The sequence below is a fragment of the Bombyx mandarina genome, chromosome 15, assembly GCF_030267445.1.
Source record: "Bombyx mandarina strain Sakado chromosome 15, ASM3026744v2".
In the NCBI taxonomy this organism is placed as follows: domain Eukaryota; kingdom Metazoa; phylum Arthropoda; class Insecta; order Lepidoptera; family Bombycidae; genus Bombyx; species Bombyx mandarina.
This window is the reverse complement of record NC_143221.1, coordinates 4,033,466-4,048,758: the sequence shown is the minus strand read 5'-3', so window position 1 is coordinate 4,048,758 and position 15,293 is coordinate 4,033,466. Positions and strand designations below refer to the sequence as shown.

Here is a 15,293-nt window from a genome sequence, read left to right as displayed (position 1 = left end):
TTCTAAAGTGCTCAGTAAGCTAAAGAGTGGTACGGAGGAACGGAATGGCAGATATGGTTTATATAGTCATCCTTCAATTTGCAGTTTTTTTTTCAATATTTAAAATAATAATATTGTTTATTTTTCGTAGGCTTGGAAGCCCTATTGGACATCCCGCCGGACGCAGACGACGACACGATGGTGGAGCTCGCGATCGCGCTCTCCCTCCAGGAGCAGCCGCGCCGCGCGCCCCCGCCGCCCTCCGCGCCGCCCCCCTCCGCGCCCGGCTACAGCGACGCTACTGTCTCACCGCCCGGGTGTGTTACAATTTCACAAAATATTTGTATATATTATGTAATATTAATAATATTAGACCTTAGAACTTATATCTCAAGGTGGGTGGCGCATTTACGTTGTAGATGTCTATGGGCTCCAGTAACCACTTAACACCAGGTGGGCTGTGAGCTCGTCCACACATCTAAGCAATAAAAAAAAAAAAAAAAAAAAAATTAGTACCGGAACCTACTTATAGCCGGTGTTCAATTTCATTTCACGTTACATTACAAATCTTTATTAAATGTGTAACCCACAGACACAGCCCACTGAGTTTCTCGCCGGATCTTCTCAGTGGGTCGCGTTTCCGATCCGGGCGTAGATTCTGCGAAGCACGGCTCTTGCTAGGGTTCGTGTTAGCAACGTCATCAGGTTTGAGCCCCGTGAGCTCACCTACTAGTTAAGGCGACGCTGATATAGCCTCTCAAGGCTATCAGCTAAGGTAGAAAAAAAATATTTAATGTGATCAAAAAGTGTGACATACATCTATTCTATCTATTGTAAAAGTACTTAGCGATGTGACATAAAAAATGACGTATTACATAATTCTCTGCAAGCACTGGTGGGACCAGAGACGATTGTAACTTTGACACTGCTTAGCCTTTTAATCATTATTTCACAATAATATACTAACTGCAGTCAAACAGAATCTGAAGATAAGCGTTTGTGGAAGTGAAGTATCGTAATTTTTTGACACCACTAAAAAGAATGAGAACGAGTTTTACGTGTCTAAATCTCAACATTCCCACTCTAGGGTTTCGACCGGTGGTAGGGCGCCTTGTGAGCCCGCACGACCTATGACCACCCTGCCTATTTCTACCGTGTATCATTAATGCGTTTTGAACTGGCGGGCGGGTGAGCTATCGTACTATAAGAACTGAGACTTAGGACTTATGTCTCAAGGCGGGTGGCGGAATGAATAATAATAATAATAATTTTGGTTTCTCTCCCAATAGTCCCTAACGCTCCGGCCGATTGTTGCCCACCTCGCCGGAGTGTGTCCTGCCGTCTTCCCAGGCGTGGCAGTGCTTAATACACATAATAATAATAAAATCATTTATAGCCTTTCACACAGATTTAGAAATACATTTTGATAAATAAAAGAAAAAAAAACAAAAAGCAAAAGGATGTATGCTGTTCAAAGTAGATGAATCGAACGTCGCCGATTTTCGGTCATCCCCGTTCTCCTTTGGTTTATTGCGCGATTCAAGTCTGGGTACATGTTTAAATATTAACGTGATTAATGTCACCGGTGTGCACCGGTCTTCACTTAACACCATCTGGGTCGTAAGCTCTTCCATCCACTACAGCAATAAAAATAATCTAGAGTTTAAAACTGACTTCTTCGTTGTTGGGATCCAGGTCTGACGATGAAGGCAGCACAGCGGCGACAGACGGCAGCACCCTGAGGACGTCACCGGCCGAGGTTCCGGGCTCCGGCGGCTCCGAGAGCGGCGGCTCCGGCGCGGACAGTATTGGCGGAGTTTCTGGACGCAGTAGCGCGTATGGTCAGTACCATTCTAAAATTGCCAACCTACACACATGATAGTCACAAGTTCCGGTTTGAAGGACTAACCGTTATTACAATACAATTATAAGAAATTTCCAAACGCTTGAAGGAGGTTACACGTGATGCTAAAGCTAGCTGGTACTTTGCACAGAGAGTGAGTCTGGCTGTCCAACCAGGTAACGTAGCCAGTATCTTGGGGACTGTGCCTCCTTCAAGCGCATTGGATGATTTGTTCTACTGTGTGAGTCGATTTATGTTAAATTATTTTGTAACTTACTTGAGACCTTAGAACTTATATCTCAAGGTGGGTGGCGCATTTACGTTGTAGATGTTTATGGGCTCCAGTAACTACTGAACACCAGGTGGGCTGTGAGCTCGTCCACCCATCTAAGCAATAAAAAAAAAATTGTTATTTATTGATATAGGAGTACTTCGTAAGAAAAAAAATACGATTGAGGTATGGGGTTTCGTTGTTAATATTGTGGTCTTTGTGGGCACCGTTAGCCAAAACCCCTTGGGTACGTTGACAGTCTGCCCGTCGGATCTGAAAGACTTGTTAATCATTACGTAAATGTTAACAATTAAATCTGGGCTCGGGATGTCATAGGCAGTAGCGCACTCTATTAATACTTACACCTAAGAAATGTTTCATTTAAGAACAGTTTTATAATAAATGAACCCCCCCACTTCCTACATTATTGTCCTACTCTATGTCAGTAATAAGTCTTATCTATATTGGCCAATCTTTTACAGTTTCTATAAAATCTTGCATCGACTGTTTAGTACGAGTTTGAAAAAACAAGTTTTTCATATACAGTTTTGTTTGTTTCGCCAATTTCCCCAACTTTAGGTTTACAGATTGCAATATTTACTATTGTGTTGACAGATAGCACGGCATGGCAAGGGTTAGTAGTAAAAAATTGTAAAAGATTAGCAATTTAGATGAGATTTATTTGACTAAATTGGAAAAAAGTTCATATTGAAAATATGATACTCAACGAAATTGTTCAATTGTTTTCAGTTATGTACTGTATTCAATTGTTTTTATTTACATTGGTAGTTTATGGTTTTTGGATAATATTGGTTGAATGGGGTAGTTAGATAATATTGATAATAGCTAATATAATAATATTTTATTATAATTAATTTACACTTTTGCATGTTTATTATAATTTTACATTCAATAAAATTTAAAGCATGATGGATTGTTATGTATCCTAAGTTTCCCGACATTAGAGGTATGAAGTCGGAGATTCATGATTTCAAAGTTTTAAATGCATTTCATTGCATTGCATTTCATATTTAGGTATTATTGTGTTCATTTATCACTTTTTCTTTATTATTTATTACTAGAGTCGGTACATTTCGTTAAAATTATTAAAAAAATTGTTAGTCATATTGTATTGTATTATACCTGCGGTCTGTTTTTCAAAATCTCTATGCAAAAAAGGTTATCTGGAACAGATTTCTAGCAAAGATGGTCACTTTACAAATTATACCCGCCTGTTGACTAAGTGTTGCTGTCTCTTTCACTCCGTCTATCTCTCTTTTTGGTTCTAATGTATTACGCGTCATTGTCATGATAAACATTTCTTTACACTAGTGTTCGCCCGACGTTCGAAACTCGATTACAATCACTGATACCCCAAGATTTAAAATAATTTTGTATAATACAGTTCTTTGGTTTCATAATTAACGTTTTGAAAGAAAAACTGACTATTCTATAGTTTTTTAAATTGATTTGATTGATTTGATCTCGTCATCCCAAAAAAAATATCCACGAATTGGTGTGTAAAGATTTTTGTTAAAGGTAGATCTGACTTCACGCTTCTGATGTTGAGATTTAAACGAACTAGTGCTAATCTCTGGTTATTTCGAAGCATTTTGAAATGGTGAATGTTTTTAGGAGACACGATGTCAGCTCCGACGGCTGGGACAATGCCGGCTTCTAACATCGTTGCGCCTGTCGCTGTTACAGGCTAGTACTAGAATGACACGCATAAATTGTCGTATGCTCTTAAACAAATGCTTTCATTATACTTACATTGATTACTTGAGCACGAACACGCGGGCTTATGTTAAAACTTCACTTAATAGCGGAAAACCGAGACTATTAACTATATAAAATACAAATTACAAAATAAGCTACAACTTAATCTATGCTATATTTTTAAATGGTATTAATTTTATGTATAAAATGTGAAACTTGTCTTGATTTGGATATTAAATTTAACTATCACTTCATAGCTGGACCATCGACGTCTTCTTCCCAACCGGTTGCGTCAACCTCAAAGACCGTGGAAGCCGAAAGTGAAAGCCGTAAGCTTCATGCCCTGCGCCTGTCCATGCTCTCGGCTGCTCTAGACGCTCTGCCCACTCTGAGAAATTTGCCTGGAGTACGAGCGATACCATTCTTCCAGGTATGTTCTAAGAAGAATTTTAGTAAATTGTCACGTCTTAGTAATTTATTTTCGATATATCTGTATATTTGTATATTTGAAGTCATAGTGGCCTAAAGGATAAGACGTTCGGTGCATTCGGATTTAGCGATGCAACGGTGCTCGAATCTCAGGCGGGTACCAATATTTCTAATGAAACACGTACTCAACAAATGTTTATGATTGACTTCCACGGTGAAGGAATAACATCGTGTAATAAATAAAAATCAAACCCGCAAAGTTATAATTTGCGTAATCACTGGCGGTAGGACTTCTTGTGAGTCCGCACGGGTAGGTACCGCCACCCTGTTTATTTCTGCCGCGAAGCAGTAATGCGTTTCGGTTTGAAGGGTCGGGCAGCCGTTGTAACTATACGTGAGACCTTAGAACTTATATCTTAAGATGGGTGGCGCATTTACGTTGCAGATGTCTATGGGCTCCAGCAACCTCCTCCTCGCGTCGTTTCCTCACTGCTGAGGGTCGTGACCATTATATGTCGACAGGATTTTGCTCCTTGTAATGTCCCGCCAGCGCCTCCGATCATTGGCCGCATGAAGGGCGTCGTGGAATGGGATCTCTAGTAACCACTTAACACCAAGTCTGCTGTGAGGTCGTTCACCCATCTAAGAAAAAAAATATGATTACGTGTATATATTTTCTATAGGTCGTCCTAATGCTAGCCAGCGACTTGGATTCAAGCTTGGAACGCGATCGAGCCGTACTAGACAGGCTGCTAGAGCTGCTAGTAGCAGAACTGGACATGAAACCTGAAGAGAATGCCCCCACTGAAGACCGTACTGAGCGAGGTGAACTGCAGCTAGCCATCATGCGCCTGGAACTGTTGGTGTCGGAGCTCGACAACCAGGGAGAGGAAACCTTGCCACCGATCCACGAGAGGACCAATCGAAGAGAATTGCAACTCGTCATAATGAGACTGCTCAGTGAGTTTGTTATTCTTTGGAATAATAGATTTGGTAGATAAGAGAAAATTACTATGCATATAGAAATCGTGATTAGAAACGGAGGGAAGAATTATTGTAATATTAAATTAGTAATATTTAATTGATATTGAACTGTTGTAAATTTAGTATAGTACTTCGGTCGCTTTGTAGTTATGATAAATGTGGTTTTTTTTATATAATCTAAGATGAAAATTCAAGTATGCTGAAAACCAGAAAATTCTAAAATGAATTGCCTTAAAAAGTTTCAGGTTTAATTTGAGTTACAGATATATCTATTTCTTTAAGTTTTTGTTACTGACAGTAATGGTAAAAATATATAATGATTTAACCTTATATATGTTATTTAAGACATTGACTGCATTTTATGTCATCGATGATCTACGTAGTGCACTGAAGTAATTATGTCGATTTCTGTTCCTAAGCGAGCGCCTGCGTTTGTTTTAGACCTAGGTCTCTTAGACAGATTCATTCTCAGCACGTTCGGATTCGTCTTTCTTTGAGTCTACTAGATATTCTTACGCCTTAGTAAGGAAGATTGAAGACAAAAATGAATATAATTACTTCAGTGCGCTGCGTAGGGCATCGTTGACTTTCATGGCAGTCAACATGTAAATTTTTTTTTTTATTGCTTAGATGGGTGGACGAGCTCACAGCCCACCTGGTGTTAAGTGTTTGCTGGAACCCATAGACATCTACAACGTAAATGCGCCACCCACCTTGAGATATAAGCTTTAAGGTCTCAAGTATAGTTACAACGGCTGGCCCACCCTTCAAACCGAAACGCATTACTGCTTCACGGCAGAACTAGGCAGGGCGGTGATACCTACCCGCGCGGACTCACAAGAGGTCCTACCACCAGTGAAGTTTACGTTTCCCGTATTGTCCCTCTGGGTCAACCCCTACTAAGATCAAGGTACCGAAAGAAGAAATTGTTTAGCAAGACAAAGTTTTGTGTCGTCAGGTGTACTGATGGCACGTTGGAAGACTTCGACGTCGACCGGTGCGGCGCAGCGTGTGGACGCGGCGGGCGCGACAAGCGCGGCGCACGTGTCGCGGCTGGCGGCCGCAGCGCTGGAGCGGGCCGCCGCGCCTGCGCACTGCTACCGCGTGCTGGCTCATCTGCTGCCTTATTGGAAAGAGAAGACTAACAGTACGTATTCCAGTAAAAGGGCGAGAAATACTGAGACTATTGGATTTCGATAGGCAGCGGCTTGGCTCTGCTCCTGGCATTGCTGAAGTCCATGGACGACGGTAACCACTCACCATCAGGTGGGTATGCTCGTCTGCCTACAAGGACAATAAAAAAAACATTTGAAAATATTGTGCCTTAAAAATAGCAAAAAATAAGGCATCATTATTACACATTTGAATTTAAAGAAATACTAAATTAATAAAGTAAAAATTTTGACATAATTTCTGCCCCTCAATTTCCCACAAATAAGTCCGATCTATTTTACAGTAAAAATTTACTTACAGTAAAAACAAGTAAATATTTCTGTCGCTCTGTCGCGTCCAATTTTGTTGTTTACAGAGATGCACATGTACTTTTGTATAGAGTAATAGTTTGCTAGCATTTAAATGGAAAATTGGACAGACACTTGAAAAAAAAATTCTGTATTTTAAACTTAGTAGTAGTTCACTCTGTCCCTGGAAATATCGGTACGAAATCCGAGCGACGATAATCACCCACAATAAGATGAGCCACGGAGGTTTATCAGTATTCGATGATTATATAAACGTTCCACGTACCTACAGGTGCCGGTGCGACTCCGTCTGGACAGCAACTGCTCAAACCGCAGCCGCCTCAACCATTGCCGGACATGCAACCATTCTTCGTCAAGGACTATGTCAAAAGTATGAAACACAACATTTATTTTGTCATATTCATTTTTAAGTATTTGCTATCGAATTATCTGGTCGTTTCCTAAATTAATAATGTTATTAGGTCATGCTCTTGACGTGTTCGATAATTATCCACAACTACTTATGGAAATGGCCCTGCGTCTGCCGTGTCAAATCTACAAGCACTGCGACCCAGCGAACTTTGACGCACGCTGGAGGACTCTATTGTGTGAATATATGATGAATCAACAAACTCCATTGAGGTGAGAATGACAACAAAAAAAGGGGTTTTTTAATCAAAATTTAATCTTCTTGTTTGTCTCCTCCACCTTACTCCTCTAGGTAGGGTCGGCACAGCGATTTTTCTATTACATTCTCTTTTATTTTAACACTCACTTCTCTCTCAGCCGACCTCTTCTCTCTCTACCTTGCGTTACCATTTCCATGCATCTCCTAGCACATACATCTTCTCTCTACGCATAACATGTCCATACCACGCTAATCGTCCGCTCTTTAATTTATCAATCACTGGGGCGCTACTTTTACACTTCCTCTGATATACTCATTCCTTATCATGTCCATTCTCGTCACTCCACACATCCATATCAACAGGCGCATTTCTGCCGCATATTAAAGTTACTAGCTGAACCGGCAGACTTCGTGGTGCTTTAATCGATAAATAAAATACCTATTTTTTTTATAAAATAAACTTAAAACAAATAAAAGGAATACGTCCGACGGGGGGGACATCAAAGTGAAAACAAAATTATTATTTTTATTGAAATCCGAGCATTTTCATATTTATCTACCTTTTAAACCTTCTCTGGACTTCCACAAATAATTCAAGACCAAAATTAGCCAAATCGGTCCAGCCGTTCTCGAGTTTTAGCGAGACTAACGAATAGCAATTAATTTTTATATATATAACTTTTTATATGTCCAATATAGGAAGCAAGTTCGCAAACTACTGCTGTTACTGTGCGGCACCCGCGAGCGGTACCGGCAGCTGCGCGACGTGCACGCACTGGACGCGCACCTCAGCGCCGCGCGCGCGCTGCTCGCCACCGACACCGCCTACGACAAGCTCGTGCAGCTCATGGACCATCTGAAGGTGTGAACCGCTATACGTAACCTGGGAATCTGACTAGATATATCAATAACATTACAAGCTGGTGTTAGGGCATACTGTGAGTCCGCATGAATAGATACCACTATCTAATCTATGTCTGCCACGAAACATGCATCCTAGTTTGAAGCGTTGAACGACCCTTAAACGCAAGGTGAGTGGACGGTTTTAGGTTGTGATGTCTAGGGGCTCTAGCAACCATTCAACAACAGGTGAGCTGTGAGCTTGTCCTCTCGTAAATAAATTGAAGCAGTGAGAACGGGTAATGAATTACATGTAAAATCATTCCGCACGTCGTAAATCAAACCGCTCATTATACACGAGTACAATTCTCACAATGTGCAAACTTGATAAGAATGCATCTTCTTCTTCTTCTGAGTCGCATACTTCATTGCTGAAGGTCATGTCATGTCCCTGAAAGCCTTTCGTGGCTCTTTGTACCATCAGCTGCCATTTCCTTCGGTTTTCGGCTTCTCTCAGGGCGGTCGCAACAGAGAGTCCAGTGAGCACAGTTATCTTATCTGACCAACGGTTTGGTGGCCGGCCGGCGGGTCTTTTAATCTTTATCAAATATTGTATGTGTAATAATGGCGAGTGATAATCAGCTATTAGTCGTAAATCAGCTAATTCGTCACTTGGCGCACCTGCCTGCGTTCTAATAGGTATACTGTTGTATAGTAGGCAGCGGCTTGGCTCTGCCCCTGGCATTGCTTACGTCTATGAGCGACGGCGACCACTTACCATCAGGTGGGCCGTATGCTCGTCTGCCTACAAAGGCAATAAAAAAAATACAAATCATGATCGGTGGAATAATTGTATTGTATTGTCTTTAGGCGTGTGCGGAGATAGTGAGCGTGCGCACTGGCAACTGGCAGCACACGTGCCTGTCGGAGCGGCCGGAGGCGCTGGGCTGGCTGGTGGCGGTGGCGCGGCGCCTGCACCCGCACGTGGCGCCCACCGTGCTGCAGCTGCTGCAGGCCGCACTCTGCGCGCCCGCCTCCGCCACGCCCAAGCAGGACAACAAGGTACACGTCACCCCATTTATCTACATACTAGCCGACCCGGCAGACTTCGTAGTGCCTCAATCGTTAAATAAAATACCTAAACTTTTGTATAAAATAAACATAAAACAAACAAAAGGAATCCGTCCGACGGGGTACACACCGGTCAACGTTCTCGTCGAACCCGTCGCCTGCGATGAAGGGCTCGACGAGCGAATTAACCCATAGACACACATAGAGTTTCTCGCCGGATCTTCTCAGTGGGTCGCGTTTCCGATCCGTTGGTAGATTCTGCGAAGCACTGCTCTTGCTAGGGTCAATGTTAGCATCACTCCGGTTTGAGCCCCGTGAGCTCACCTACTAGTTAAGGTTTCGCTGAAATAGCCTCTGAAGACTATCAGCTTAGGTAGGAAAAAAAATCTAGTATTATGGTTTCGGTTTATGGAAAGGTCTATCCATTGAAATTGGAACAGTGACATACGTGTTACATTTTTATTTAATGTATAATGTCTGTAGTGATATCATGGTAAATCCGCTAAAAACTGCTTAACTCCGTCGTGCTGAATCCCTTGAGCTCGTCAATTTACTAAGTTGAATAATGATAGTAAAATCTATGCAATGTAGTATATTCCTCGTGTAAAACAAATTACAGCAAGCTGGAACTGATTGGCCCGAGCGTGAACGCAGTGCCGAAAACGACAGTTATACCTCCGACGGCTCCAAGTTCCAAGAGCAGAAAGTTGGGCCGCTCGTCCAACAAATATTGAAACAAGTCAACCAAGACGAACTCAAAATGTTTGTGAAAGCATTCCTTCTGGAGACTAATTCGACCTCTGTTCGTTGGCAAGCACACGGGTTGCTCCTTGCCATATACAAGTAAGTGTAGTTTTGTAATAAATTTTTTAGTAACAATTATTTATTGTCAGGATAATTCATGGCTTTGGTATGTTTCAGCAACTCTTCACAGTCCGAACAAGCCTCGCTTGTGTCGATGATGTGGGGTCTCTGGCCGACCCTGCCGCAGTACGGCCGAAAAGCAGCTCAGTTTGTTGACCTACTCGGATATTTCACTCTGAAGACACCAAACATTGAGACCGAGGTAATTGATCTTACTTCAATAACAAGAAAACACATAAACAAATAGGTAGTATTTTAATTAAACTTTTTAATTATCTGAAACTTCAAATTGCAGAGCTTCGTAGCTAGTGCAGTGGAACTCCTCAGGAAACAGAACCAGCTACTATCTTCTCACGGCAATGCAGCACTGTATGCAGCATTAAGCTCCTATGTGGAGCTTGATGGATACTACTTGGAGTCTGAGCCTTGTCTTGTATGCAACAACCCTGAAGTTCCTATGACTACCATCAAACTTCCGACTATAAAAGTGAGTATTCTCTAAAATTCCTAAACATGTAATCCCAAAGGTGTGTTCATCAAATAGGTTATGTCAAAATATCTATTCAAAAAATGTCAACAGATTGATTCGAAGTTCACAACTACGACACAAATCGTGAAGTTAGTGAACAGTCACATGATCAGTCGTATCAGTCTTCGCATCGGCGATATCAAACGCAGCAAGATGGTGCGAACGATTAATTTCTACTACAATAACCGCACCGTTCAGGCTGTGCAGGAACTTAAAAATAGACCCGGTGAGTAAAAAAACAAGATATTGGGTGAAATAACGTAAAAGAATCATAATTTTTTTTATATTTTTGTTAATTCATAAACCCATTTTCAGTTTATCAACTTGACATTTTTATTTTTCAGGAATGTGGCATAAAGCTAAACGCGTTCAACTACAGTCCGGTCAGACGGAAGTTCGTGTTGATTTCCCTTTGCCAATAGTGGCATGTAACCTAATGATGGAGTATGCTGATTTCTATGAGAACCAACAAGCTACCGGTAGTTTTTTAAATTAATTTTGTTACAAAATTGTTGTTATTTAGATTGAATTGTTTAAAAACTTACTTTTGTTTTTGTTTAATTAAATCTTATGAAATTGTTTATAGGAGAATCACTACAGTGCCCACGTTGTTCCCAATCTGTGCCTGCGAACCCTGGCGTATGTGGTAACTGCGGAGAAAACGTCTTTCAATGTCACAAGTGTCGGTGCGTGTACAGATTTATATGTTACTAGCGGCCCGCTCCGGCTTCGCTCGGGTCACAAAAAATTCAAAATAAAAAATTATAATACACACACATTAACCCTTATATTGGCGTCAGGTTTCTAAAAATAGCAAATTAAAAAGATAGTTTGAATATTATTATTTTAATTAACTTTATTTTCATTTAAAAATATTTGTTTTTATCTATATTTTTATTATTTTTATAAAAAAAATATAGCCTATGTCACTCGGGGATAGTGTAGCCTACAAACAGTGAAAGAATTTTTCAAATCGGTTCAGTAGTTTCGGAGCCTATTCAATACAAACAAACAAACAAATCTTTCCTCTTTATAATATTAGTATAGATATGATTTTTTTTTCAATTTTTTTAACAAGTACATTTACGTTCAGAGCTATAAACTACGACGAAAAAGATCCGTTCCTGTGTCACGCGTGCGGGTTCTGCAAGTACGCGAAGTTCGACTACACGCTGACGGCGCGACCGTGCTGCGCCGTCGACACCATCGAGAACGACGAGGAGCGCAAGAAGATGGTGCAGACCATTGGCGCTCTGCTCGATAAAGCCGATAGGGTCTATCGACAACTCGTCTCTAATAAGCCCGTACTTGAAGTAAGAATCTGTTTGAGCTACTTTATATTCCTAAATAAGTAAAAAAATAATGTTATATGCTCCCTGCCCTAAATTATTGGAGTCGAGTCGTGCTAAGGCCAACGCAATAGCACCAATAAAGAATGTTTCAAAATAGGGGTTTAAATAGCTCCTTAACATTCTATAATTCAAAAATATTTTCACTTTCTACTTAAATGAAGTGGGGGTAAAATTTAGCGTTATGCCAAAGTAACTATTCCATGCGGACGGAGTCGCGGGCAAAAACTAGTTTAAATATATTTTACTAATAATATAATTGGCAAGGCCGACCTACAACATATTTAACGATTGGTATTATTGTTTTGATAGAACAATACATACGGCATTATTAAGATTTCTAACAATGTTTTTTTTCAGTCTCTTTTACACAAGATAACCGAACATCGCCTGGAGAGTCGCACAGGCGACGAGAACAGCAATTCAAGTACTACAGCATTCAGTGGGGCTCAAATCAATCGCGTCATACAGACCCTCGCGCACAAGTATTGTGTGGACAGCAAGGGACATTTCGAGGATTTGTCCAAGATCATCCAGAAGGTGCTAGCTTGCAGGTATATGAGTTGACGTAAATTTGGGTATTATAATATTTTTTGTTGATAATGCAAATGTGACTTCAAATGATTATCTTGCTACAGGAAAGAGTTAGTGACTTATGACCGATCTCAGAGTGAACAAATGAACGGAGAAACCTTGCCCGTGTACGCCGGTCTTGTGCAGAACTATGATGGCGACTTCACCAAAGGTAATTTCAAAATTTAAAAGTCTTAATATGCGTATTTTTACTGGTGGTAGGACCTCTTGTGAGTTCGCACGGGTAGGTACCACCCCCTGCCTATTTCTGCCGTGGAGCGGTAATGCGTTTCGGTTTGAAGGGTGGGGCAGCACTTGTAGCTATACTGAGACCTTAGAACTCATATCTCAAGGTGGGTGGTGGTATTTACGTTGTAGATGTCTATGGGTAACCAACCACTTCACACCAGGTGGGCTTTTTGAGGTCGTCCTACCATCCGAGTAAAAAAAAATCTATACGATATTCATCTTCCAGATAAACTTATGTATTAATGTTGTTTACAGAATCTGGTGGTGGATGTTACGGTTGCTCCCTGGCCTCGGCGGAGCATTGCCTGACATTGCTGCGCGCGCTCGCGTCGCAAGCCGAGCACCGGGACCGCTTGTGTCGCTTCGGCCTAGTGCAGGAACTCGTACAGCACAACCTGCACCGAGGGACCCCGCAGGTACATACGTGCACCGGAACCAACACCGCCATATTATTTGCTATTTGTATTGAAAACAAGCGGCACGCTCCGGGTCTTTAACAAAAATTTCAACGATATTTGATGTTGTTTTATTTTTTTAAATAAAAAAACACTTATTGCGGCATGACTATAATATTTAGAAATATGCTGGCGCGACACTTTTTGTAAATAATAATGTGTACTACAGTCGTAGTACATTATTTTATTCTATTATCAATAGTTTTCGCAGGGCACGCGATATATTTTAGATAATTTTTTTACATCTTGGGTTACATTATTGGAGTTTTAGTAAGGATAATTTTTTCAAAAAAGATTATAGCCTATGTCACTCGGGAATAGTGTAGCTTCCAACAGTGAAATAATTTTTCAAATCAGTTCAGTAGTTTCGGAGCCTATTCAATACAAACAAAAAAACAAACATCTTTCCTCTCTATAATATTAGTATAGATTAATATTTCCTGTTTGTAGTGTCAAGAAGAAGTCCGTGCGTTGATATGCCTAGTTACGCGCGATAACTTGCCTGCAACCGAACAACTCTGTAATCTGCTGACTCAGAGAATCACTTTGTCGCTCATGGGACACGCCGCGTCTCAGGATCACAACAATTCGGTGAGATAACAACAGTGCGCAGAATGTAAATTACAGTATGTAAACGTCATTTTACTATTAAATTAATTGCTTATTTATAGGTACGTCCCTTGGTCGTCCTTCTGGGCTCACTTGTCAAAGTTCACGATTCGGTCGAGTGCTGGGAAGTTAGACTTCGCTGCACAGTCAAACTTTGGGTGTGGTAAGTACACAGTAGTGTTCTAACATTGAAAAATGTAATTTACAAAGCTTCGTAATTAAATTTTGTTCATGTTGTAAATTTTACAGGTGCTGCCCTCATCTCACTGAAGTAACTGGGATACCACCCGCAGCGAGCTCTTTGCTAAAACCTGAAGCCTTAGCTGATATCCCAGGGATTAATACATCGTCCCCTAACTGTAAGTTATTGAACGCAAAAAATTATTATAAATTATATTAAATAAAAACTATTTTGACTTAAGAAGCATTTTGATAAAAAAAAATATTTGATTAACAGCTCATCAATATGCATTGCAACAAGTGGCGTTGCCTTGCCTCAGATACATGCAAGAGCTCATGGCGCCGATTGCGCCGGCCGCGTCCGCTACACCCGTCGAGGGAGAACAACCCAAGGACGGGAATGCCAAGGTAGATAACTAAAACGCACTTAATTTACATAAAAAATCTATATTTCTACATTAAATCTATATTGAGGCAGCCTATTTCTCGGCTTGTCGAGTATAAGATTTTTAAAGTTATACTTCTTTAGGCGCGTTATGAAAAATTGATGAGAGTGAAATTTTACGATGCGTGCGCACCGTGACACAAAATTAACAGAATGAAGTTGCCCATTAAATCGCTCGTTACAATACGACCGACGTAACTGAACGCAGGTGAACTTTCCGAACCGTACCGAGAATTACCGAATTTATACGATGTCAAGAAAGGGGATGTCCAATATGTGTGTTTGAGAATGTTGTTTAATCAATTTTTTTTAAATCGATTAAAATTTAAATTAATACATTTTTTTTTTTAATAAAAATAAATTATAACTTCTTACGCGCTTACATAAGTACACGCACCCTTTTTATAATATTTATTATTGTAAATTTTTGGAATATAGAGAGCTGGGTCTTCTATTGACATGTTTTTTTAATAATACAAAAATATTTTCACCGATCTATAATGTGATTACTTTTAAAGGAACAGAGTCCGGCCCCGAACAACATGTCTGCGACGGCGTTCTCCACGTCCGTGGGCAACGTGGTGGTGGACCTGGCGGCGTGGCTCGCGGGCGACGTGCCGCACGCCGAGTGGCGCCGCCTGGTGTCGTGCCGCGCCGCGCCCGCCGCCCCCGCCGCGCCGCCCCTCCCGCCGCGGGACCTGCATCTCGCGCACAAATACGTCGGCAAGTGGAGGGAGAAGGTAAACAACAACAATCATGTACCGTAAAATGGGGCGATTAGGGACAAATTCCAACTTTATGAGCAATTTTAAGGTA

General features: G+C 41.0%; 1 protein-coding gene across 4 annotated transcripts in view; it reads left to right on the top strand.

Moving 5' to 3' along the window:
* The window catches only part of poe (E3 ubiquitin-protein ligase-like protein poe), a 59,804-nt gene that overhangs the window by 29,265 nt on the left and 15,246 nt on the right, over positions 1 to 15,293 (top strand). For 3 of the 4 annotated variants that reach the window (XM_089733095.1, XM_089733094.1, XM_089733093.1), the window contains 25 exons: positions 131 to 296; positions 1,675 to 1,820; positions 3,729 to 3,800; positions 4,070 to 4,242; positions 4,925 to 5,201; positions 6,184 to 6,372; positions 6,978 to 7,076; positions 7,168 to 7,327; positions 8,013 to 8,175; positions 9,024 to 9,215; positions 9,844 to 10,067; positions 10,146 to 10,290; positions 10,384 to 10,575; positions 10,669 to 10,843; positions 10,962 to 11,096; positions 11,204 to 11,303; positions 11,711 to 11,930; positions 12,327 to 12,520; positions 12,605 to 12,711; positions 13,044 to 13,204; positions 13,694 to 13,834; positions 13,915 to 14,015; positions 14,102 to 14,211; positions 14,310 to 14,440; positions 14,996 to 15,217. In XM_089733095.1, coding sequence (XP_089589221.1) covers positions 131 to 296; positions 1,675 to 1,820; positions 3,729 to 3,800; positions 4,070 to 4,242; positions 4,925 to 5,201; positions 6,184 to 6,372; positions 6,978 to 7,076; positions 7,168 to 7,327; positions 8,013 to 8,175; positions 9,024 to 9,215; positions 9,844 to 10,067; positions 10,146 to 10,290; positions 10,384 to 10,575; positions 10,669 to 10,843; positions 10,962 to 11,096; positions 11,204 to 11,303; positions 11,711 to 11,930; positions 12,327 to 12,520; positions 12,605 to 12,711; positions 13,044 to 13,204; positions 13,694 to 13,834; positions 13,915 to 14,015; positions 14,102 to 14,211; positions 14,310 to 14,440; positions 14,996 to 15,217 — 3,995 coding nt within the window. The remainder of the gene's footprint in view (positions 1 to 130; positions 297 to 1,674; positions 1,821 to 3,728; positions 3,801 to 4,069; positions 4,243 to 4,924; positions 5,202 to 6,183; positions 6,373 to 6,977; positions 7,077 to 7,167; positions 7,328 to 8,012; positions 8,176 to 9,023; positions 9,216 to 9,843; positions 10,068 to 10,145; positions 10,291 to 10,383; positions 10,576 to 10,668; positions 10,844 to 10,961; positions 11,097 to 11,203; positions 11,304 to 11,710; positions 11,931 to 12,326; positions 12,521 to 12,604; positions 12,712 to 13,043; positions 13,205 to 13,693; positions 13,835 to 13,914; positions 14,016 to 14,101; positions 14,212 to 14,309; positions 14,441 to 14,995; positions 15,218 to 15,293) is intronic. The other variant, XM_089733096.1, reaches the window with a different exon arrangement.